The sequence below is a fragment of the Agelaius phoeniceus genome, chromosome W (assembly GCF_051311805.1).
Source record: "Agelaius phoeniceus isolate bAgePho1 chromosome W, bAgePho1.hap1, whole genome shotgun sequence".
NCBI classification, from domain to species: domain Eukaryota; kingdom Metazoa; phylum Chordata; class Aves; order Passeriformes; family Icteridae; genus Agelaius; species Agelaius phoeniceus.
The window spans coordinates 20337807-20364215 of NC_135301.1; the positions used below are offsets into that span (position 1 = coordinate 20337807).

The 26409-nt window shown below is 40.5% G+C and overlaps 1 protein-coding gene across 1 annotated transcript in view; it reads right to left on the bottom strand.

Moving 5' to 3' along the window:
- Window positions 1-24844, bottom strand: part of LOC129132410 (mothers against decapentaplegic homolog 2-like) — a 79866-nt gene extending 55022 nt beyond the window's left edge. Inside the window, exons 1-2 of the mRNA XM_054651474.2 lie at window positions 24800-24844; window positions 11355-11649 (exon numbers count right to left, since the gene is read on the bottom strand). Of these exons, the coding sequence (XP_054507449.1) occupies window positions 11355-11590 (236 nt within the window). The 5' untranslated portion in view covers window positions 11591-11649; window positions 24800-24844. The remainder of the gene's footprint in view (window positions 1-11354; window positions 11650-24799) is intronic.
- Between the last annotated feature and the right edge of the window lie 1565 nt (window positions 24845-26409).

Consider the following 26409-nt stretch of genomic DNA (forward strand, 5'->3'; position numbering starts at 1 on the left):
CCAAAGATCAAGACCCTTGTGGATGTCCACAAGTTGTGTGGGTCTTTAAATTGGGTAAGGCCATGGCTTGGTCTGACTAACAAAGACCTTGCCCTTCTTTTCAATTTATTGAAAGGGGGAGAGGACCCAGGTGCTCCTAGGTCTATTACCCCAGAGGCACAGAAAGCTCTAGAAAAAGTTCAGATGGCAATGTCCACAAGACAGGCCAACCAATGTCGGCCTGACCTGCCATTCAAATTTATCATCTTAGGTAAGTTGCCACACCTCCTTGGAATCATTTTCCAGTGGGAGGAAAAACAAACACCTAAGGCTAAGGGCACACCTAAAAAGGGCCAGGACCAGAGGGACCCTCTCTTGATCATAGAATGGGTTTTCCTCAGTCACAAAAGGTCCAAGAGAATGACAAAGCCTCAAGAGCTGGTAGCAGAACTGATCTGGAAAGCAAGGACCCGGATCAGGGAGTTAGCAGGATGTGACTTTGAGTGCATTCACATTCCAATCGGGTTAAAATCAGGTCAAAATACTATGCAAATATTGGAACAATTGTTTTGAGAAAACCAAGTAGTGCAGTTTGCTCTAGATTCCTACTCAGGACAAATTTCTGTAGTGCGGCCTGCCCACAAAATGTTCCAACAAGATGTTCAATTTACTCTGAATCTGAGAAGTGCTCAGAGTAGGAGACCTTTAAAAAAGGCTCTGACTGTCTTTACAGATGCGTCCGGGAGGTCCCACAAGTCTGTTATGACTTGGAAGGATCCTCAAACCCAGCAGTGGGAGATGGACATTGCTGAGGTGGAAGGTTCACCTCAGGTTGCTGAATTGGCTGCAGTTGTTAGGGCTTTTGAAAGGTTCTCAGAACCATTCAATCTGATTACAGATTCTGCATATGTGGCAGGAGTAGTATCCAGGGCAGATCAAGCAATACTGCAAGAAGTGTCTAACATCGCACTTTTCGAATTGCTCTCAAAACCTGTAAAGTCACCCGCCAAGAGCAACCATTTTATGTGATGCACATCAGGTCACACACCGACTTGCCAGGGTTTATAGCTGAAGGCAACAGAAGGGCAGATGCTCTTGCTACACCTGCAGTGATGGCCACTCTCCCAAATGTTTTTGAACAGGCAAAAATCAGCCACCAGCTTTTCCACCAAAATGCACCTGGCCTAGTTCATCAGTTTCACATCACTCGAGAACAGGCCAAAGCAATTGTGGCCACATGCCCAAATTGCCAACAACATGCACTCCCTACAGTGAGTACGGGAGCAAACCCTAGGGGGTTGAACAGTTGTGAACTGTGGCAAACGGATGTTACACACATACAGTCATTTGGACGGCAGAAATACGTTCATGTTAGTGTAGATACCTTTTCTGGAGCTGTCTATGCCTCTGCCCACACAGGAGAGTCATCTAATGATGCCATTAAGCACCTCTTACAGGCTTTTTCTTTCATGGGCATCCCCAAGGAGTTGAAAACTGATAATGGGCCTGCCTATAAATCCAAGGAATTCGGGAGCTTCCTGCAGCAATGGGGAGTAGAGCACAAAACTGGCATCCCCTACTCCCCTACAGGTCAAGCCACTGTAGAAAGGACTCACCCTGATATTAAAAGAGTCCTGGACCAGCAGCAACAGGTTCTGAAGGTGGAACCTCCCCACATCCGGTTGTCCAGGGCGCTGTTCACAATCAATTTTCTGAACTGTTCCTGAGATAGCCTGAACCCGCCCATCTTACGCCACTTTGGGGGGAGCAGTCATATGGTGATGAAAGAAAAGCCTCCGGTTTTAGTAAAGGACCCTGAGACTTGGAAGACAGTGGGACCTTACAAATTGGTTACTTGGGGACGTGGATACGCCTGTGTGTCCACCCCCTCTGGCTTAAAGTGGGTTCCTTCCAAATGGGTAAGGCCCTATGTTCCCAAGGTCTCAGAGAAATTGACAGAAGCGCGCCAGGTTGCTAACGCTGCCTGGAGAAGGAAACGCTGCACGCGTTCTCTGGAGGAAATTCCATTTAAGCCTCCTATCTGGAATAGTTTGTACTATATATTTGTCTTAAGTTTCCTTTTACCGGTTTAGATCCCGCTGTTCATGTGCAGTCTTGAGACGCCATGAGACCGAGCCTGCTCCTCATCCTACTTGCGATCATTCCACCAGCGATCTCCTGGATAGTCCCTCAGCCCAAAGCGAATGTATGGACCACCTTGGCCAGAGCCCTTGGACAAGATCACATTTGTCTCTCCACAGCAACAGCCTCTGACCCCCTATCAACTTGCCTGGTGGAGTTCCCTTTAAATCCACAGAGTTCCCAAATAAAATGTGGAATGCTTTAAATGAAGTTAACTTACTCACACCTTCTCCTGGCCGCTATCCTGCTAACAATCCTTTACTGTTTTGGCAGGAGTGGGCGAGAAAGTTACCAGTGCCAAAAAGGGAGCCACGAGAGTTCCATCTCTTATGCTCCATGAATGCAACCTTTTGTGTTCACTTTAAATTCAATTCCCGGTTACCATATCAGGAAGCTAAACAAAACACCTACCCTGACCCTAGCAACCCACACTACACAGACAAAAACTGGTGTGAAAATACAGTCCTAGTCATGCACTCATCAGGTGGTGATTATAAGCCTTGTGAACTCCTAAAAGGTGTGTTTTTAATATGTGGAGACAGAGCATGGGCAGGTCTCCCTCCTCGTCTGCTTGCAGGTCCATGCACCTTTGGCAAGCCAAGCCTGTTAACCCCAAATTGAACAAACCTAATTCATTGGCAAACAAAAAACAACACGCATACATTAGCTATCCAAAAAAGAGACCTAAGGCAATTAGACCCTGACTGTAATTCAGAAATTGTTCACTGGTCCAGACCTAAGGCAATCGCAATTACAGTCCTTCTGCCGTGGATCTCGGCAGCAAAAAGCATGGGAGAATTAGGCCGATTGGAATGTTGGGTTGCAAAACAGGCAAACCTTGCTTCTACTGCCCTGCGTGAACTCTTATCAGATGAGGAGATTACCAGGCAAGCCACCATTCAAAATAGGGCAGCCATAGACTATCTGCTCCTTCTGCACAACCATCGCTGTGAAGAATTTGAAGGTCTCTGCTGCCTCAACTTGTCATCAAAAGCAGAGAACGTCCATGCCACGATTGACAAGATGAAAACCATGGTGAGCGACATCAAGAGAGAAACTGACTGGCTGAGTGGACTGTTCAAAGGCTGGGGACTCTTGGGCTGGTTGGGATCTATTCTGAAAACTGTAATTTTAGTATTGTTTATTTTAGTTATTGTTATTGTAGTTGTTAGCATTGTTTTTGGACTAATCAAACACATGGTTCTCAAGTTGATTTCAAGCTCACCTCCCCCTCCTCAAGTTTACCATTTGGAAGCCCTTAGTGCTCCAATGGATGACATGGAAGCCTCAGTGGAAAGCACTGAACCTCCTGTAGAGGAGGAACCGATTTACCAACCATGGTTTGGCAAGCATTCTGCACCACAAACCCAGTCCTCTTCTTTTTAAACAAAACTAGGGGGAGATGTTGCGGTGTGAAGCAATATCCTGTTTCACCTTTCCCAGTCCCTCGGGTGTGCCAACCTCTCCCTTCCCCTCCCCCTTGCCCCCTTGCTAAGTGCTGTCCATCAATCTTAACATTCCAGCAAGGGCGTTGTCTGGTTGGTCAAGTTCAAAAGGTGCTTCTCAGCCCTGGGATCATTGGCCAGTCTAGGTGTCATTGTCCTCTGAGACTGCCCCCCTCCCACCTGGTTGGTGGCACACCTACCCCTTCCCCTCCCCCTTTCCCTGGGCTTAAAAAGACACGGGACCATGTGGTCTGGATTCTGTTGGAGCTGTTACCAAGATTCGGAGATCTGTGACCATGGAATAAAACTCTGGATTGACCCTCCGGCAGAATCCGTCTCCTTTTCCTCTTCACCTCGCCTAAAGCCTTCCCATTAGAGGTAAAAACTGAATTCCTGCTTGCCTGGACTTGTTCCAAGTGCCTAGCTTCAACATACAGCAAGCCAGGGGTGTGTCTCTGAGGTGAAAACACCACAGTTGCCGCCTCTGGTCAAGCAGCAAGGGCTAGAAGAGCCCAGGCACATTCCACCCAGTAATATTGGGATCATATTCCAATAACTGGCTAAATATCTTGTACATTTATATTTTTACATGTTAACCTACCTCAAAAGACATGCCGATACTTTCTGCTTGACACACCAACTCTAACAAGTTATGTGGCTAAGTTACATGGCTTCCTGAATTGCACAAGCTTCAGAATGGTTGCCCTAAGTATCTTTAATACTCTAAGACCTCTTTTTTTCAGGATGACATCATTATAAGATGCTGTAACCTGAACTATGTCTACACTAAGGCTTACCCTTAGTTATAGCAATTCAGTCCTCATCACCAGCTGTTCAACAAACCAAGTTATCAGCTATATTTTAGTATTTATAATTAAAACTCAATTACACTTGAACACAATCGGTATTCTTAACTTCAATCAACACTGTTAGAAGGCTAGAAAACTTAAATCTTCAAATTCATCTTCTAAAGAATGACTGATTTGCAAGGTCCTAACTGCTGTAATACACAGTGTCTGGGCAGTGCCCTACTGATGCACATACGTTCTTCTGTATACAGATATCAAAATGATTTGCGTTGAAAAAGACCTTAAGACCATCTAGCCCGACCCCCCCCACCATGGGCAGGGACACCTTCCACTTGACCAGGTTACTCAAAGCCCCAGTCAATCAAGCAGAATCTCACAACACTGTCTTATTGATTGCTAACATCAAACTTAGAAATTAAGTTTCATAGAGACTTGAAGTCAAACCTGACATGAATTTTTATTTATCATTGTATGTCCATACAGCATCTAAAAGTGTTCTGCAACCTAGAGTTTGAACATGTCATTTTACACATATGTAATTAGGGCCAGCATCCTTGCGTCTATAACCACATAATCCTGAAAATTTAGGAACTAAGAAGAGCTGGAACCATTTATCTTTGGGTGCAAGATCGTCTTGGAAAACCAGGTGCCAGCTTCTGCCACTCCAGCTCTGCAAAAGGCTCCAAGGAAATTAGTAGAATCTTTCAGAGCACTCTCATTCTCTCTACGCACTAATCAAGACTGTACAATACAGCACTACAGAACATGGAACAGTTGAAAGTGGTCGTCGTAAAATTATTGAAAGAAATGCTTAACACAGATTAAAAGACACTACAAAATGTCAGAAAAACATTCCTAAAGTCAACAGCTTTACGCTCACCACTTTTGGAAACAACAGACTGCTTGTCTCACAGGATCACCTTACATTTTATGTTCAGGCAATGCAGGTGGACTCTATTCACCAGACAAGCAGCTGCCTGGCTGTTTCCCAGGCTGGAAATTCAGGCTGCACAACACCCTTTACTGTAGAAGGCACTGGGCCTGCTAGGGCTCCATGGAGGGAAGAGGCTTAAAGATAGGAAAATGCCAAGTCACGGTGAAATAGCAAAGAAGCCCCTGTCTTCTGCCTTTTGGACCCCAGCTTATCTTTCTCTAACCCCATAGGTCACTTTCCCTTAACCCCTGCTATTGGACAATTTTGGATCCCTCTATACCCTATATAATGGGCTGCTTTAGCCCATTCTGGTTAGAAGAGCCGTCACTGGAACCCTTCACAGACCCCCAATAAAGACATCGCTGTGGAACTCCAGAGCAGCCTTCTCCTCTCTCTGCGTCTGCCAGCTGGCCTGCAGTGCCTTAGCAAGCAAAAGAGCTGAACTCAAAGAGCTGATAATCACTAAAGAGCTGATATCCCTTATGCTTGCTAAAGGTTGCCAGCGGCTGAGAGCTGCTTGGGTTTCGGGCAGTCTGTCCCTGCAAGAGGACTGAGCTATTTGGCCCGTGCAGCCTGCTCTCAGCAGGAGGCCGGGACAATTTACTAAGAGGAAGTCACACAGTAAGCTGCCAGAGAAGTACATACACATAGGGCCAACTCCAAGATGAAGAAATGTCACATGCAACAGGAAGCTACTGCAAAGCACACCATCACTCTGTCCTTACTGCCCTGTGGACACCAGAGCCTGGTGCAACGCACTTAGAAAGCACCAAGAACTTTCTTTAGTCTTTTACAAAGAACATAGAGATAATGTTCAACTCCCACCATAATTACAGAACTGAGAAAAGGAAGGACAATTTGATCTTCCTGCTATACCTTTCCAGTTAACACAGCCAAAGTCTTCACAGCACCAGCTATCATGAGGATGAGGGCATTTTTAAGCTTGTTTTGGCCAACACTCCCCAAAATATCAACTATCTCTTGCCATATTTCCAGGAAAGACCTCTCTGGCTTTCTTCTAAAGCATTATTTTAATTGAAATTCCAACAAGAGAAAAATCACAGGGAGCTCTGCTTCACCCTCAATAATCCTGTCATAAGAAAAGGGAGTCAGTTTATAAACAAACAATTTACAAGCACATTCTTCCTGTAACCTCAGCAATAAAAATAGTATATTCTGATGCACTGTTTAAATAACTATACTTATTTTAGAAAGCTTAGGATGTTCAACTATAGTCTTCAAAAATTCATAGAACCAATTTACAGCTAAGTGAATGCATCCAGACTGAGATATGGTATATGCCATGAGAATGTTCTTTATATATAGCAACTCTCAATTTGTGAGCTATGATTAAGAATCAATGTCCATCCCCAACTTGAATAGTGAATTATCCCAGCTCTGCTACAAACTAGCAGACAGTGCCAAGTTCTGCTTCTGGGAAAATAGACTTCACCTCTGTCTGGATAGCAATGTTATTTTAGGATCTACTGTGTCAATCCAACTGCCTGCTGTTGTCCCCTTACCTAATGAACTCATAGCTTAGCAGCAGATATTGGGAACTCTCCTAAAACAGTTTCCAGAGGAACTTTCCCTTCCCCCTAAGTGTAATTGTTGAAACCATCCATTTCCAATGGATTTAACCTGTATTGCTGTACTCTAAATCAACCTATTTTGGGGAAAGATGTTAAAGTTTGAAAACAATTTATTCTAAAAGCCACATTAGCTTGACACCTCTGCCCTACTGGTGATCAAAAGCATCCCTAAAACTAGGTTATTGCATGCAGCTATGTGATCACTTTCCTGACAAATATTCCCAAGGAATTAAAGAAAACATGCTAACAAGTAGCACAGGTTATAGTCAAGAAAAATGTGCCCTTTAGACCTAAATTAGAAATTATTTTTTATTCAGTTATGAGAAGAAAAGGCCTCAAAATGTCATAATTTTAAAATATTTTTTTTTTTCTGAAACAGCAGTTCCAAGCCAGTTATCCCATCTTTGCCTAGTTTACTTCTGCTGTTAACTCCTTTGTAGACACTGTGATCAGCACTAAAGTTCCATGTATGGAGGCTCATATTAACTAATAAAGAGAGTGAGCCTTCAGAAAACAATTTTAACATGTACCATAAGCTATGCCTAGGCTGCTTATCTTATCCTTAGTGCCAACTCACTGCAGGGAATGAAAAAAAGGGCTGCAGGACAAGCAAGCAAAGGAATAACATTAGTATATTAGAGAAATTCATAATTTCTTTAGAGAATTTTGACCATATAAAATGGTCTTGCTTTCACATGTTTGATGAACTTTCACCAGATTCTGCAGTTTTAGTAGCAATACTTCATATAAAATAAATCCCTAATACAGTCATCACATTTTACAAATGTTTGCATTGAAGCAGAATTCAACCTGTGGTATGGATGTACTCAGTTACAGCTCAGGAAGGACACAGTCAGTTCTGCACTAGATTTCAGACATATGCTCTAGAGGAACACAGGACATCACGAAGGAGTCTAAACTCAATGCTTCCCTTCGACTAGCTTTATTTCAGTTTTAAAAACATAGGAGTTACAACATTCCAGGCCAACATTATCCCAAACCTGCCCCAACTAAACTCTTATTAGTTGTACATTATCAGGCATTTTACAAAAGCAAGTGCATTTGGCAAGTCTATTTAAAAGAAGCAAGAAGAAGGCATGAAGCATATCTATACTCTTTTAATGACAGTAAAGCCACACAGCTGATCACACCAAAATACTGAGATTATGAAACTAGTTGTTTCTCTGCTTTGGATTCCAATACTGTATACTGTCATCACTGAAAGAACTTTTTAAATAATGAAGATAAACTATGAATATGCCATTTGACTATTCACTATGTCGCATGGTTTGGTTTGTTAAAGGCTTGGATTTTAGCTACCACTAATTACAAAGTATTTATGGACAGGGCTTTGAGCAACCTTGCTTAGTTAGTGGAAGGTATCCCTGCCTATGGAAGGGAGGTTCAAACTAGGTGATCTTTAAGGTCACTTCCAACTCAAACCATTCTATGATTCTGTGATTCTGTTTCAACAGAGCAATCCATGATAATAAGGAAGAAACTGCTCCATTAGAAGACTCATATAAATGGTGGATTCACATGCCAACATTTAGTTTCAAGATACTCAGGGATTATGTGATTAAAATCCCACTGGCTTGCTGGGAGGATTCAGCAAAATAACTACAAATTACTTAGAGGGCTAGTGTCAAAAGGACCTCTGTTCAGCCTCTGCTCTAGATTACTGACCCACTTATGAAGAGTTAAGCATCTCTGCTGTGCAATGCCAACACCCACTCCATCTGTTTGCTTCTGCTTTCTCAAAACCTCTATTAGTCTGCATAAGAAGTTCTGTTAATTACAACATGAGCAGCCTTTGCATAGCGCACACAGTAACAGCCTCACTCAGTATGTAGTCATCTTGACAAACAGCATAGGAACAGAGCAATCCTAATTCAACAGGATTATCAATGACACAGTAATATATAATATGCAGATTTCTGAGGAGGCAATTTAATACAACCTTTGTTCAAGCTGCTTTCAGTTTTGAGAAAAGCTTGTATGTGTTTAGTTGCTTTAGGTTTCAATGACGAAAAAGTATACTAAAGTACTATATCAAACTCTCTGGAAATCTCCAAGGGGACCAGAAATTTGTGAAATCACAAATGAAACTTCTGTCGAGGAAATAATGCAACAGTGGGAAACAGAAACATCCCACATTTGTCAATATCTACACTGAGTATTAGTAAGTAAATCTAAAGGAAGTTTAAAAAACCCACACAAAATCAAACACAAAAACCCTCCCCAAGCAAAACAAGGTTTGAAAAGTTAGCCCAGCTGCCACATCAGAACTACATCACAGCATCTTGGCACCTCAAACTTTCTGTTGACTAGGAAGGAAAAAAGGTCCAAATTCAGCATTTTATTATTTATCCCGGCCGATCTGCAGATCATTAAGACATTCATTAAATAGATTTCAATCAGCAGTGTCATTAACTTACTAAATCCAAGAACAAGAATCTCCAGAAGTCATTGTAGTACTGAGTTGACATTTTTTTATTTCCTGGGAACCCAGACTCCTGCTTTTAAAGTGAAATAATATCAACAATCCAAAACCTAACTATGAAACTCAAGAATTCTGGCAACCCTGAAATAATCTCATCCCTTAATACTAAAGCCATTTCTTAGTTTAAAATTAAACCTTGTACAATTGCCAACATCACTTCAAGAGCTCTCTAGCTACTAGCTTACTCCTAAGGTAGTTAAGAAAAGTAAAACCTAGGTCCAGTACTTTTTACAGCTTACTGGAGGATAGAGGAGAACAGTATATCACAGCCCAGCAAGAACTACTGGTCATAACATGGAGGCTATACAGAGTATCATAGAGCTTTGTATTTAGTTTTAAAGAATTATTTAGTATGTCACACAAAAGGTCATGCAAGCAGGACATACCAAATGTAGACTAGGAAAACAATTATATATTAGCATACTGTTTAAATCCTCTAGAAAAATTAGACAACTGTTCTTTTGAAATATGAATATTTACTGCCCCAGTACCTTTGCAGGAGATCTCTAGAAGATAGATACACATTTTATATCAAGTGAATCTCTATATGGGATATTTAACTTGTCATATGAAACACCTCGCAATTAAAGCATTTTGTCTTTATCATGGTAAAGACTTGCTAAATACATAGTCATCTTATGTCAAGTCAAGAAATACATACCCCTACAGGTTCCAATCTTAGTCTACTGATATACACCAAGACAAGAAAGAGCTAATATTTTATTCCCGATTGTTTTCCAGCCAGCAAAAGGAAGAAAGCAGAAGGGAAACCCAGAGGATTTTGGAACTGCTCTAGGGAAGAAAATACAAGCAGAGGGCAGCATTAGAAACAAAAGGTGGATAGAAAAGAGAAAATACAATTAAAGTAGTCATTTATTCAGAGCATACTCATGATTTTCCCAAACAGCTGTGTCAAATCTAAAAGAACACTAGAACCATTATAGGAGCTATAATACATTTGATATATGGAAATCATCAGTGACACCAGTCAAACCTAGTTTGTGCTATGATTAATAAAAGTTTAAAAGTAGTTGGGATGAACATGCTAATACAGAAATTAGGGTCATAAACCAGATGCAGTTTCTCTCCCCTAGAAATTATTTTAAGTGTCAAGGCACTAAATGCCCAAAATATTCCCATGTCACCAGATCCTCTTTTTCATAGAAAACCACACCTGTGAAGTGATTTGATACTTGTGTTGCACACAATGAGCTTGCACAGGCACCTTAGCGGTATTTCTGTACAACATGAATGGAAAACAGACCACATTATACTTACAAACATAACCCTTGCCCCTCGCACAGCAGTTGCTATGAATTAAGTTGAAAAAGACAAAGCGGTAGAATGCAAGTTATTTACCTAAATGTATATGCATATCAAGAGTGGAAGAACAGTTCTAGAAATATTTCAAGTTATTCAATAAAAAAGCATTTACAATAACCAATAACAAAGAATTAACATAGTCTTCAGACAGTGTGCCTCCAAAGACAAAACTTCAAAAGGGAGAATGGATACAGCTTGTACAATTTAACTGAAACTACCGGACACAACAGAAAATAAATAGATGACTGAAGTGTTGACCAAGGAAAAACTAGTCTTATTTTTAAAATGAAAGTTCAAGTATGCTCCTCAGATTATAGACAGGGTTATTAAATAAAACCATAAGGCAGTGCTGCAAACTAAGAACTGTGCTAGGTACCACCAGAATACACAGAATTTGAATCTAAGCAGCAATAAAAATTGAAACAAAGATATTATTAAAAATTGTAACTTTACAAAGCACGCAATTCAGTTATGAGCAAGCACTATATAAAACCAAAATAGGTTTTAAAGAATTTGTAAGGAATCAAAGCATGCAACTGATTTTTTAGTAATTTGTTCAGCTAGCCTAAACATCCATTTACTTATTTCCATAGTGGTTGTAACAATTTTAAACATAACAGCACTTACCTTGGAATTGTCACACATTTTGTACTGCAATTCTGAGTGGTAATTGCCTTCTCAAGCTCATCCAGCTGTCCTGTTTTCTTTAGCTTCTTGACCAAGCTTTTCACGGCTTTTTCACACCACTTTTCATCCTGACCATTCTGCTCACTACCAGCAGCCCCTCCAGAGCCACCAGCAGATTTTTTCCACCCCAGAAGTCTCTTCACAACTGGTGGAGTGAATGGCAATATGGATGACATGACTTTCACCAGACAGAACACTCAGCAAGCAATAAATTAAAGAGATTCCCGTCTGATCCCTAAAAACACAAACCAAAACAGACACATTAGCACTGAGGTTTCACGTGAAACAAATACCTTGCTTCAGATTTTTTATTACCAAATGCCATAGGACCCTGCATCCTAAAATAAGTCAAATAAGTCAGATAAGTCTGCATAAAGGTTAGGTACTTCACCAATAAAATTCAAATGCAAGTTTGCTGCAGACTCTTCAGCAGTTAGCACACACTAAGGTTACTGTTGGATTAGACATTTAATTTTTCCTCAAGTCTTTCCGGGCTAAATCCAAGAAAAAAAAAAAAAAAAAAAAAAAAAAAAAAAAAAACCAAAAAAAAAAAAAAAAAACAAAAAAAAAAAAAACCAAGTTAACTCTAGTCTAGCTTTGCACCTAGGCTAGCTGGATCTATTAATTTATTAAAATTTTCCACAAGTGATATGCACATTCTGCCCATCTCCAAATTAATTTAGCAAGCAAAATTGTGTTTGAAATGTCATTTAGTCATGACAGCTTGACAGAAGTCTTCCAAGAGCCAGCCATTTCACAAGCCTTTTCTCCTTGTTTGTCACGCTTTAAGTAACTACCAGTTTTTGGTACACCAATTTGAAATTCACTTATAAATCTGATAATAAGCTTATTTCCATCTTTCAATCCAGAGTTCAGTGGCTTACAGATAATTAATCTTCTCAACTGGCAGTGCTCAAAATCATGAAGTCTTTCAAAATTTAGTAAAGGATAGTTAAAATCTTAGTTTGCAGATACATGGGTAGTAGAACTGTCCGTTTTCAATTTTGATAGCCTTTCAGTATCAATTACCTGGTCAGGATGTTTATATGAAATGAAATATTAGAAGATATGCTGAAAGTTGGGCTATGTTTAACACTCACTACAACTTGCACTTCAAATAATTTAAAAGAAAAATTATAGCCATTTAGAAAAAAAGTCTTGGTTTTGGAGCTTCTATTAGACTAGTTTTATGTATTAAAATAAGTCCCAAACCAGCCAAATTATTTCAGGCAGACAGCTGTTAGAAATTGCTCAAGTACATAATGGTTTTATGGATAGAAGTATGACATTGAAGTAAAAAAAAAATCTTATTTCCAGGGAACAAACTCCAGAAAGTTCCCTTATTTCCAAGCTGTATAAATTAGTTCAGTCAGCTGAAAAAAACTTGTTTTAGCTAAAACTTAACACTAGATTCAGTCTACTCAATTTGAGCTCTCAAGGCAGCTTACATGTCTCTACGTCCTGTACAGGTACATTCCTCACTTCTTTTCAGAATACACCAACTTAATCTTACTGAAGTTTCCCATCAGCAAAACAGCACGGTTGATTTGGGATACTTCAGGCTACAGTATTTATGGCTAATTTATACCTTGTCACATCTGCAGTTTCACTGAGAACCAAGTCAACAGACACTATATTATATTCTACAAGTAACTTTAAATCATAACTTTTCAACTTCTGCAAAACAGAACATTTAGTAGGCATGACATTTCAGTTTCAACTAAATTATACCTCCATAAACCAGCTTCTGAGAGCACCTCAAAACACAGGCGAAGCAAGAAATGTAGTTTTCTTGGATCTGGGAGACATAAGTTCCAATTAACAGGGTCTCAAGATTTACACTGGGAACTTTATGCAAGCCATTCAAAATAATCTATCCTAAATAAGTGAATAATAGAAATTTTCAAATTAAACACTGACTAGGACACTCAGGGTACAGTTTCAAAGGGAGGCAAGCCAACCCAACAGCTTCCAGACACAGGAAGCACAGCCCTCCTTTTCTACCCTGTGGCACCACCACCACTACCACCTCTGCATCTGTGCTAATACTTTTCCACAAAGACTCAGCTAGATAACTGTGAAAAATGCATATTTTATGATTGGCTTTTCACAAATATTAAAATGAATATTATATGTGTTATGTTAGAAAGTTATGCTGTATTAATTTTCTTAAGTAGTATGTTAAACATAGTTTTCGGTTATAACATAATGTTAAAATAGAAACTATGCTATGTAAGATATTTTTTTTAAGAGGAACGAGGTACTCGCACTGAGATAGCAGCCACAGGACACCTAAATCTTTCAGAGAAAAAGAATTTATTGCTCCCTTATCAGAAGAAACTAACTTCTTCCTGCCTCGCTCATCCCTGAAGACGCCGTCAGGATTAAGAGGAAGAAGTTGACACTGACCAGACAGACTCCTTTGTTTGAATGGAATTTATGCATCATGTATGAGATGTATGAATATGCAACAGGCTATTGCTTTTAAGGGTTAATCCTCTGTTAATGTGTGTCCTTTTTCAGGCTTATTTTGCCCAGAAAGAGGTACCTGGACTGTCCGTAACTCTTTGTTTTTATTGTCTCGTATTGTCCTAATCCTAATTGTCCAAATTTTTAGTACTCTAATTATATTACTATTTTTATAACCATTTTATTACTATTAAACTTTGAAAATTTTAAAAACAAGTGATTGGCATTTTTCACAATACCAAAGTAAAACCAGACCCATTTAGGGGTGGCTTTTGTTCTCTTTTTTGCTGAGCTAGTTTTCTTTCAGGTTAAGAAGTTGCAGCAGCTCACACAGAGTACTCTAAGTACTCCAGCTGATGTCAGGGGAGTTACAGGAGTATGCATGGAGGACTCCAGTCCCAGCCTTCAGCAGCCATTGTAGCATTGACTGCTTTGCTGGAAATGCAAATCTGGGCACATACTTAGATCATTTATTTTGGTGGCAAAGCCAAATAGACAATCTTACACTCCCTTTTTCGCATGTTCTGAACTGTTCACAAGCCTCGAAGTGAAACATGTTAGTCCCCTAATGCAGTACATGAAGTAACTCCAGAGATTAAACAGGAGGCTTGCATGGCCTCTGTTTTAACAAACTCTCACACTAGGTTTCTGAAACAGGGAATAGCAGTCACTCTGAGTGTTATAAAAAGACTTCAATATTTGAGCAAGGCCAACATTAGATGCTTCAGAGGCATATGCAAGAAATTGAAAAAGACCAAATCAAAGAAGATAATCCCTTTTGCTTTAAGGATCCCATTTTAAATACAAGCAATTGATGGTGTAATACTTGAACATTAAATTCAGTGTTGAAAGGTGTGGGCAACCAAGTACCACTATCACTGCTTATCCACACACCATTTCTTCTCCTCATCTATGGAGCTCACTGAGATATAATATATGTATTTCCTGTTTAGTTTCAAATTTTTTACCTTTCATTGCCCCAGAATACTCCTTTGATTGTCAGTCTTATAAAACACACACTTGTCCTGGGTTCACTATATGATGCTTTTATCCCCAATCATCTGTTCTGTTTATTCTGAATAATAAGTTTTGCACTTTTAAGACTTGTTCCAGAGAGTGAAGGGGGGAGAGAAGAAGCACGCAGTTTGTTTTCAGACACTGCACTCACTCCTCCGCATTCCTCCTCCTGGACTGTTGTTGTCTGTGGATGGACAGACAGCGGGACAGAGCTCTCCTTTGTTTTAGTTAGTTTTAGCTAGCTGAGGCAAAGACGTTCCCTGGACTGTGGGTTGTTTTTTTCCCCTTTTCTTTGGACCTGTTTAAACCTGCTCTGGACTGAACACCCAGAAGAGCACTGGCAGCTCGCACCTGGAAACCTAAACAATATTAAACAAAAAAACCTCTTGCTGCTCCAAAAGAGATGACAAACTCAGAAAAGTCCCCTCCCTGGGTTGCAGCTTGGCTCACTCAGTCTCTTATCAGTCCCTCCAGTGCTGGAAATGTCGCAGCCCAGGCCCGGCGGGCCACAGGCGCAAGCTGCTGGTGCTCTTCTGGGTGTTCAGTCCAGAGCAGATTTAAACAGGTCCAAAGAAAAGGGTCCAAAAAAAAAAAAAAAAAAACCAACAAAAAAACACAAACACAGTCCAGGGAACTTCTTTGCCTCAGCTAGCTAAAACTAACTAAAACAAAGAGCTCTGTCCCGCTGTCTGTCCATCCGCAGACAACACAGTCCAGGAGCAGGAATGTGGAGGAGTGAGTGCAGTGTCTAAAAACAAACAGCGTGTTTCTTCTCTTCCCCCTTCACTCTCTGGAACAAGTCTTAAAGGTGCAAAACTTATTATTCGCCATAAACAGAACAGACAATTAGGGATACAAGCATCAGTCAACCCAGGACAACACTTCAGTACAGTCTCATTTACCACCAAGGTAAATTGCCTATTCTCCTAGGCCCTCTAAATATTCTCAAGGCTTTTAATCCAATTTTTCAGCTTTACAATACTCCTTGTGATGAGGTGTCCAATTTTGCAGTATTCTGTCCCTTAAGATTGATCTATGTATCATTTTCTGTATTCCCTGGTGTTTTGTTTGGTTTTTTTTAACCAAGATTTCCCTTTCTGCTTCAAATGCACATTTGAATAATTTAAGTCTTGCAGCAGGAAAGAATTTGGAAGTCCCATATATTTCAGTTTTTCTGTATATTTGAACTCTCACGCTATTTTGACATACTCAGAGGGGAAAAAAATATATAAATCATTCTTTTCCCACTTCCAAAAGACTCTAAGCTCAGACCTAACTAATTGGAAATTTCAAGATACTATACTTAGTTTTAACCAGTTCCCTTATAGATGTGTACTCATCCAGCTTCTCTAGAAGCTCTCAGTGTTTGATCTGCTACCCCAGTGAAAAGTAGCTTTTAAAAAATATAAACCACAAAGGAATACACTTAAAGAGCCCTTTATTACAATGACTATTACAGCTTAGCATCTATTTAAAAAAAATTAAAAAGACAAAAAAACCCCACAACATACACCACAGCTGCAGACTAAGTCTGGGAGGTTTAAACTAGCTTCCTCTTTCTAGCTATTCTTTTGCCATGTCAGGGATTTGCCAGGAGTATCAAAAAGAATTTCACTAAGCTATTCCAGTAGTGGTCCTGTATATTTCAAAGGGTAAGCAGAGAAAATATGACACAAGTAGGACAGGACTCCATAATCTTAATACTTCAGCCAATTGTGATGACTACTCACAGGAGAGCAGCACTCTGCTCCAAGTCTAGAAGAGAGTGCAAAGTGCAAGGCATGGTTAGGTTGAATTATGAGCAATTTAGATAAATGCAAATTATGCAAGGAAAAGGTAGTAATAAAGAAATTAATAAAAAATACCCTACTCTGCCAGGAGTGGTACATCCAGCCTAGCACTCCATTTCTAAAGGTGGCAAAAGGACATGCTACTCAAGGAAAGCAGAAGAACCTGGCTCTTTTCTGAGCCTGTTCTCATAATTCTTCAGCATCTTAAACTGTTACAGCAGTAAATTAAAGGCTACATGCCTACCCATTCCCTTTAGCAGACATTTATGGACCTCCTGCCCAAAAATTCATCTAACCACTTTTTGAACCTGTCTCCACCACCTTGTGGCAGACTGCACCAGAATTTAACTGATCACTGTTTAAAGAACTACTTTTAGCTATTTTCTTTATCATCTTAGTTTCAAAAAGTGCCTCTTGTTCTACTGTTGCAAAATGTGGAATACGTAAAATTCTCTTAAGAAGGGATGTTCATTGATCTTTATATACTTTTAAGCCTAATCAACAAGAAGGGAGATTTAATCCATGAAACAGAGAGCAGCTAACAAGCTCTAAGTGATGTCCATCTGTTACAAAGACAAACTACTTCTTGGTAGAATTGCCTTGTTAAGGTTTAGGGCTCCACATGTTTCAAAGATCTCAGACTTAGGGGGAGGTTAACAAAGCTTGGCAAGAAAGATGCACCACTAATAGTGGACACAAAGAATGCAGAATTTACAGGCCACAAGGACATTTGGCAGACCTCCCAAGATAGAGAAACTAATAAAGCAAACTCAGCAACTGTGCTGAATCAGCTCCGACTGGGTAAAAGGTAATTCTGGCAGGGGGAGATCACAACCACAGACTCACAAGCCACTGACTCAAGAAACCCACTGACTCAAGAGAAAGACTGAGCATGCAAAATAATTAGCATTAGAAGCAAAGGAATCATTAACCAATAGAAGATAGAATATTAATTAATAAGATAACTATGTAACTTGTAGCCAATTAACACTAATTCCTTGGTTTGCTAAAATGTATAAATAGTAAAAAGTTTTAATAGTTGGTGTGTTTGATTTGTGGAATACCACTGAGCACCCAGGCTCATGCAACTCTGAAATAAATAATCCATGTCTCCCTTGAGTGTGTAATTATTGGCTTGTTGCACGCCAGGTAACGAATCTGATTTTTGTGGACAACGCTACTGCTGCAAGCTTTGCTGAAGACCTGTTTTTATTCATCTTGCCTGCAAGCTTCATGATTCTGTACATTTGAATCACATCCCTCCCTCAAATGGAGGGCTATCATCAGCCTTTTGTCACAAAGAAAGTATCTGAACACAGCTCGTACAGTTTGGGATGCTCCTCTGGAGACATGCCAAGCCTGAAAGCTTTACTACTTCAATTAAATTACAAGTACTCAAAGACATTGCCTAAGGACTGACCTAAAGACCACAGAAAAATTGTATCAGTCTATGGTTACCTTCTCACTTATCTTTTTGGTCATATTATCCTAAAGCTCTCAACATTATAATTTAAATAAAAAGTACAAAGACAGAAATCTACACCTCATGAGGAACTGGACATAGAAGGCAGAGTGCATATCTGATGCTGAATATCTGGTAGGAGCTCAAATAAAAATGAGGAGCCCTACATCTGTGTTGGGTTCCAAATATCTACCCAGTCTCAGACGCTATGTTTATGGTAACAGGTTTGGGAGTCACTGTTGCAGCTCATTTTTGACCAGTAAATCCCATTTCAATTAATCAATTAACTTTTCCCTTCAAACTGATACAGTAATATAGGTTTTGATCTTCGTTCCTAAAGAATCATCCTCTTATACACTGGCACTGTTGATACAAGCCTCTTGCTAAACACACTCCTCTAGTTCTTTTGCCTTGTACATTTTCTTCATTCACAAAAAAAATATAAAATGCTTTTTCCCCAAACACACCCAGAAAACAATCTTTGCCAACGATGCAAGAAATATTTCCATGTTGCTAAATTGGCTGCAAATTAAATACATGCTAAATATGTAATATCTCCTCTTCCTTGCCATATGTTTTTTGTGATTTCCTTGTAGCCTACAGCCAACCATCTCAAAAAAATGAGTACTCATTTACAGCCTTTGCTTCTAAGGATTTTAAATTTGCTTCACAATCACTTATTCTTTTTACTGCCTCTTTCTTTGCTCTCTCTTCTACTGAGGCCCAACACCACAGCCCAAATCTGAATTTTAATTCCCATGTACTATTTTCAATTTCCACTACAACACACCAACATACAGGGACTCTGAGTAACTACAGAGAGATTTTTAAGATCACTTCCTGAACTCAACTATAGGTGAACTATTAGTATCAAGGCAGCAGTGCAATACATAGCAGAAAACTTCCACTATTTTATCCCTGTCCACATTCTCTGGATTGTGCCTTAAAACTGCAACATTGAATACTCAAGGTGCACTCACTGTTTCCCAGAGAGGTACAAGAGTTTCTTTAGACTGATGGAACACAGCGAACACATGCTGTTATTCCAAACAGATTAATGCTGGAAAAGCTACAAACTGCCTAGCTCTGGTGATATTTATTTAATCTCTGCCCCCATAGTATCTCTGCTTCTTGATGCACATGTTTCTATAGTGTGTCAAACAGTGTCATAGTTGGCAGCTTCTAAAGTCACAGCTTGAGTCATGTCTGCTATTTATTCCATTCTGCTGTGGTCCTCTGGAACAAGTATTAAGCCCATTATCCCAGCAATAACTAAGCATAAAATACAAAGTAAACCTTAAAGACAGCATGCTATCAGACTAACATCTTCAAGAGAAAATTTCCTTTCCTGAGTGACTTGAACATACTATAAACATACTGGTGCTACCAAAAGTATCAAGTGCTTTCTGGCTAATTTATTCTAAAACCTTATGCAACATATGAAATATCAGTCTGCTTACTTATCTTAAACTTGAATATAAAGAAATCTGATCTCTCTTAGTTTTACTAGAAGCATTCTGTCTTAGAGGAATTTCATTTGCAAGAGCTGTTCTGAAATAAAGAGTGTATAAATTAAGCTCCTAAGGAAAGAAGATCAAGGAAAATAATTAGTGGTATTTGAGAGAGAGTATACAAGCTCATTTCCTCACAATTTTAGTCCCATTTCTGAGATTTTTTTTAAGAAAACTTTTTTCATTACTCTTGGAATTTGGACAAGATTCTTTATCAATTTCACCAACTGCACAATGTTTCAGATCTTTCAGAAGACAAGGGTATATCCACCCTTTCCCTTCACATGTGCCCCTGTGATATTACCGGTTTCACAATAAAGTGACATTAATTGAAGCATAGTCTATTTTAAGCAGAATCAAGACCTTAGGTTAAACAATAGTAGGAGCTGAAGTTTTAAAAGGCATAGTTTATGCAGTACTTGCATGTCTCCTATATTAAGTCAGAAGTCATTAAGACTTAGAAAAACAATAAAACAAGTATTTCATCTTGCATTAAACAGAAGAAAAAACAAAACTAATTTATTGTCTGCTTCTCGATTCTTCAGGCTGTGTTATTCCATCCAAGGAGACAGTTTATTCTCTGTGGAATCTGAGAAAGTTCTCTGCTGTGTTAATGATCTCAACTTGCAGGAAACCTGAATTTTGCATGAACTTCAAACTAAAATCAATTTCCCTTTCAGATAGAATACACTCTAGTTAAATTACACAGTGTAACAGACAAGACATTTCACTTCTATTGCAGCCATAATCCCTCCAAAAACTGCCTTTTCCAATTCCATAAGGGTTAATTCTTTCTCTACAAATGAATATTAGACACCTGGTTTTGTCATACTGGAGAAGCTCAAGCCTACTGCCACATACATACTTTTCTGAAAAACAACCACACAAAAAAATGAGATGGTACTCATCTTCTCTCCTCATATTTCAGTCATAGTAGGACAGATTAGAGTATTCCCTTACTGGGTTTTGGGTGTTAGGGTTTTAGGTTTTTTTGTTTTGGAAAAAGGGGAATGCAGCCCTACTGAGCAATGCCCTCAAATCTAACTCCCAGTTCAGCTTTTCAGCCAATTAGCCCAGCAGTGGGGAGTGGCTCTGAAGAGCTCCCTCCAAAGGGGCTCCATCTGGCCAGCTCACAGCCCTAGGTTCCAAGGAGTAAAAAGCCATGGTCCTGGTTGAGCTTTAACATGAGCCAATGAGGCTGGCTGCTTGTGATCTGGGGGGACAGGAGCAAGGAAAATTCTTGCTCTGGGTCAGCTTTAGAATGAGAATTTCAAACATGTCTACAGAGATTCAACATACTCAATTTTTAAGTATACTATGTTCTAGTATTGCAATGCATCTTGAAACTCTGCATAACTGTAGTACCTTTAGCTCACTGAAAACAGAATTACCCACCTACTTTGAAAGTAGACTTTTCCTCTCACTCTCTTCATGAAGTTTGTTTATGAATCAAATGAGAAAACTCATATTTCTCATACACAGAACTAAAATAAACACAATCATGACATTATGAAAACTTCAGAAATTGGATTTTTTTTAATTACTAAGGACTACTAAAAATGACATCCAGATGTAGTAATGAAAAGCTATATTGCTATTAGAAAATACCACTCTATGTAACACATTCATTCATGGTATACTAAAATTGCATGCAACTGGAGACACAAGAAAGATATTAATTTTACTAACTTTTCATCAAATTACTGATAGGATTGAGGTATTTTAGCAACTCCCGTAGAATTGCAAATGAGGAAAATTACAACTGCAGTCAGCCAATTCACCTGTTTCTGCAAAGCAGCAAACTTCTTCCACTTTGTGTTATGAACAACCTAACAGTATTGCTCCTTAATACTAGAAGGCCATAATAGCCCCACAAAAGCACCAAAGAAGCACTCCAAACCACAGCAGTTTAAGCCCCTACCTCATTAATTTTGACTAAAATGTTTCATGTGTAATAAAGTGCCAACTTCATTATTTTAGAAAATAAATACTCCTGGGCTAAATTAGACAGGAATATTCACAGAATGGATTATCAGGTACCTAGGTACCTGTTTCAGTTTTTATCTGTATAGTTTAGTAGCTTCTCCACTTCACTAAACCCCAAAAAATTGCATTTAACAATTAGTTTATGCAAGATACAGGCCAAACATAAACATTTCTCAAACAATCCCCCTTGTTAAGCAGAGTTCACTTTGCATAAGCTCATATTGCTCCAGTGTAATTAAATTTAGCTTGAGTTCCAGACTAAACTGATAGGACACCCAGGAACTGCTCTCTCAGTCTCTTCTTGGTGTTACTTGACCACTTATGGCTGTCACCCATCATAATAATAAAAAAGCCATATGGAATGAAGCCTTACTGTTTGTAACAGTTTCTCTATTGAAAGTGGAGAGGAATGTTTCAGAAGGTTTTCTGCAGTAGCCCAGAGTACTGAACACAGGGCTGCCTGTACTTTCCATTCTATTAAAAAAAAAAAATAATCCCATTGCATGACCTGCAGTAATTCAGTTTAACAAATCAACAATTACAAATATTTTGGCAAAGTAAGCTTAGGTATTGTTTGCCTCTCAGCACACTTCACAATCAGTTAATGGCTTTATGATAAAAGTTATTAAATCCAATCTGAAAAGCAGAATTTACAGCTCACTAAGCAAGTCAGGCCCATAAATGGATGCTTTCAATTACAGGGTATTTATATGCACAATCATTAAGGCAGCATTGAATACATTTGAAAGCTCAAAAACACTTCTGATAATAACTAAAACTTTTATACGCTATTCTTTATACAAACAAAACTTAGGAATTTATTTCAGTCTCAAGCAGAGATCAGAGTCTTTATCCAGGCCTGTTCTCACAGTACTTTTGTGGGAAAAGGATTACAGAGGTGGAAAGAAGGTTTTTTAAGTTCTGTTTAGTAGCAGAGAATTTTTTGGAGCTCAAATAAACTCAGTTATATCAACTGGTGCTCAACACTTCTGAAACATCAAGTAGAACAGGAAAACAGAGGACCCAGAAGGGGCTTTCATTTGGAGATTTACTGTAATTATTTGATTTTGTTCTGGGTGGAATAAAAGAAGAGATCAATTAAGAGACCAATGATTTTAACGTCATTTTTCCAATTGTGGTGCTCTTTTTAATCATCAAGCAGAACCTCAGGAAAGTTGACAAATTCTTCAAGATTATATTACACAAACCCAGCTTCTTCCATAAAGAAAACTGGATCTTCAAACACTCTCATTCCTTTTGGCGACTGTCAGTGTAGTCTGAGTCTGATCCACACAACCGAAGAACAACAATCAACTACCAGGTTACTCTTTTAAAATCACAATATGGTCTTAAATATGTGCTTAGACTTGTCTTTGAGTTAAATTTAAGCCACTTTAAATGAGACCCTCCCCTTTCTCTTTTTAAAGGCATTTGTAACTAATGCTATTTTTCATCATGATAGTGCTAAGCAAACAGGGGAAGGGACCTCACAAACCTCCTGTTTACTTACATTCTCATTCTCCTCTAATTCACTAGTTTGTAAACATTTAAGTTTTAAAGCTATACCTTAGAACAAATACACAGTCAATCTACTCACACAATGCAAGCTCCAACACTGCAGTGAAGCATAGAAAAGAAGAACAACGTTGCTGTATAGACTAAGGGAAGCCTTTCACTTTAACAAGAGGGGGTTTTGTTGGTTTGGGGTTTTTTTCCAGTTTGGAGAACAGAGCAAAGACTAATCAGTCTCTCACTAGAGAGTCCAGTCTCCACAAAAATAATGTCAGAAATCAATCTGAAAGTACAGCACTCCAGGCTAAGAGGAACACTTAAGAAAAGACAAACCTGCTGTTACATGCAGTCTCCTAATAAGCTATTATTATAAACTTTTTGTTATATATGGAATCTGACTCATTTATAACCATGAACTGTGATAACGTGAGCCCTATACAGGTTGCAGCATTCACTAGCGCTCTTTTCAGAAATAGTTTGATGGTAAACTCAGTAAGCAAAACTTTTTCTTAATGCTATCCACTTGTTTGTAAAGGATTTGAAAAGAGCACAACAACCCCATTGGGGTTTTTTTAGTCAAAAACTGTGACAGACAAACAAAAATACATGGGACTAGGCTGCAGTGTGAATTCCAGCTGTTCAATTCAACAGCTCTCCAAGACTATCACAAGAGCTCTTCACTCACCCACTTTTTAGCCTTCTTTTATTTCCCCAGAATGAAGACTAATAGACTAGTGTCACACTGTTTCTCTTCCCCTCCAGCCCCTACAAAAAAATTACAAATAGGAACTCCACAAATTTACAAAAAGGAACTCTGCCGTAACACCAACTACTTGCATTTATCACAACACAACTTTCCCCATGTACTTTTCTAGGTAGATGACGTATTTAACAGATGATGTTTGTTTACATCTTCCAATGCATGGACAGCCACAGCATTTAGACTAATACCATCAAGAAAACCACTAATAAATTTGCATGTATATGTCTCATGTAGACTGTGTATATTTCACATCCACGGCTCTGGAATACACAAAAGAGCACTGGCTGAAGTGAAACCTTGCAATCCTAAACACTTCTTTCCAACTTGCTCCTAGCTTTCTCCACCACCCCGGCGCGAAGTCTTGCACACCTAACCTCTGTAAGATAAAAAGTCCAGGCAAGAGAGGGAGGAGAGAAAAGCATATATTCCTTTTCCCCCTCACCTCTCATACACACACCGAGGGTGCAGGCCAACCCTTCCCACCTTTCAACACCCCGCGTCGAGGGCTATTCTGGCGTGTGAAAGGCGGAGGAGGTGACAGCGACGCCCCCGGCCCTACTTCCTGGGAGCAGACCCTGTGAGCATCCAGCAGGAGCTGCCGCCACCCCCCCCCCTCCCCCCCGCGGCAGTTTCCTTCCGCCGGGAGAGGCAGCCTCCAGAGCCGCCGCCGCCGCCACTGGGGCCCACCGCGCCTGTTCGCCGCCCTCAGCGCCAGCAGCTCCCCACCACAACAAAGAGTGAAGAGGTGTGCGGGGAAGAGGGCGCGGGAAGGAGCCCCCGTCTCCCGCCAGACCTAGTCAGCCCATACACCGCCGACGGGGCACTCCTTCCCACAGCGCGGCCGAGCCGCTCGTCGAAACCACCCCAAAACCAACCTCCTCCTCAGCAAGCAGCCCTGCCGCCCTGCTCCCTCAGCGTTGCTCTCCCCTGGGCGCCCGCCCTCCCCACACTCATTGGCTCCCGTTCAGACCCGCCCTCGGCAGTGGGCGGGGAGGCGCCGCATTGGTTCGGCCATTCGTCACTTGAGAAACAGTGGGCGAGGATTGGGCAACGGTTGCCAAGGCCCGACCCCAGCCGCCGATTGGCGCATTTAGCCGCCGATCGAATGCACACGACCCGAAAAAAAAATAAGAGGAAAAAAAAAGAAAAAAAAAAAAGAAGCGAGGCGAAGAGAGATGGAGGTTGGGTGGGGCGGTGTGTTCCGCGCGGCGAGGGCAGGGCGACACTTATTGATCACTCCTCGTTCCACGCGCCCATTAAGGGTGGTTGATCAAGACAGGACAATCGGAGCGGAAGTTTGGGTTACCCGCTGGCGCGCAGCCGCACTGAGGATGAGCGCGCGCGCGGCTGCCATAACATTCCGTGCCGGGCGCAGGTGGGAGCTGAAAAAAGCAATGCGCTGTTTCCCGGCAGAAATTACCTCAGGAAGCGCGGCGGGCCCGGCCCGGTGACACCACCCCCCGCTCCGTTCATCCGGACCTCCTGCCCTCAAGCGGCCAATAAAGCCGTAACAAAATCGAGGTTTAAATGTTCCTTGGGTAAGGGAGGGCAAAACCTCTTCCCTCAGTGTCCGGGTACGGATGGGGAACCACGGTGTCCCCTCAGGGGCACAATACTGTACAGTCTCTGCAGCTATGGTGAGGACAAAATGGCCTTCCCCCAGCCCTCACCAGGCCCCTTTTCCCTGATCACATCCTGAATCTTTTGGTCGACAGTAGCCGAATATGAGCCAACATGTGCCCAGGTGGCCAAGAAAGCCAGGGGCATCTTGACTTGTATCAGCAATAAGTGTGGCCAGAAAGATGAGGGCAGTGATCGTGCCCCTGTACTGGTGGGACTGTACCTGGAGTATTGTGTTCAGTTTTGGGTCCCTCACTCCAAGAAAGACATTAAGGTGCTGGAGTGTGTCCAGAGAAGGGCAATGGAGCTTGGGAAAGGGGCTGAAAAAGTCCTATGAGGAACAGCTGAGGGAGATGGGGGTGTTTAATCTCGAGAAGAGGAGGCTGAGGGGAGACCTCTCTATAACTGCCTGAAAGGAGGTTGTAGCCAGGTAGGGGTTGGTCTTCTCTCCTGTGTAACAAGTGACAGTGTCACTGAAATAGTTGGGGTAAATGAGACTCCCTACCACTGTCTTTTTGATGCTGGTGAGTAAGATATTACTTAATTCTTGGCCAAGACGTGTGGGGGGGTGACAAAGTTCTGGCCTCCACACAGATGCCTATACAAAGCGTTTTCACTTATTTATGCATTTTCAGCAAACAAAGACATTAATATTCATTGGTTCTAAGTTACATAATTCTTTTCATTAATTAGTATTCTATCCTCAATTGGTTATTGATTTCTCCCTCCTCATGTTAATCCAGTCCACATTCTTTAATCCTTTTGCTCTCTTTTTCTGAGGTGGGGAGTCTCCAGTTTTCCAGGCCTTAATCTCCTCTGTATCTTCTGGTGTTTTGCCAGTAGGCAGAGTCGGCACCAAAGACGC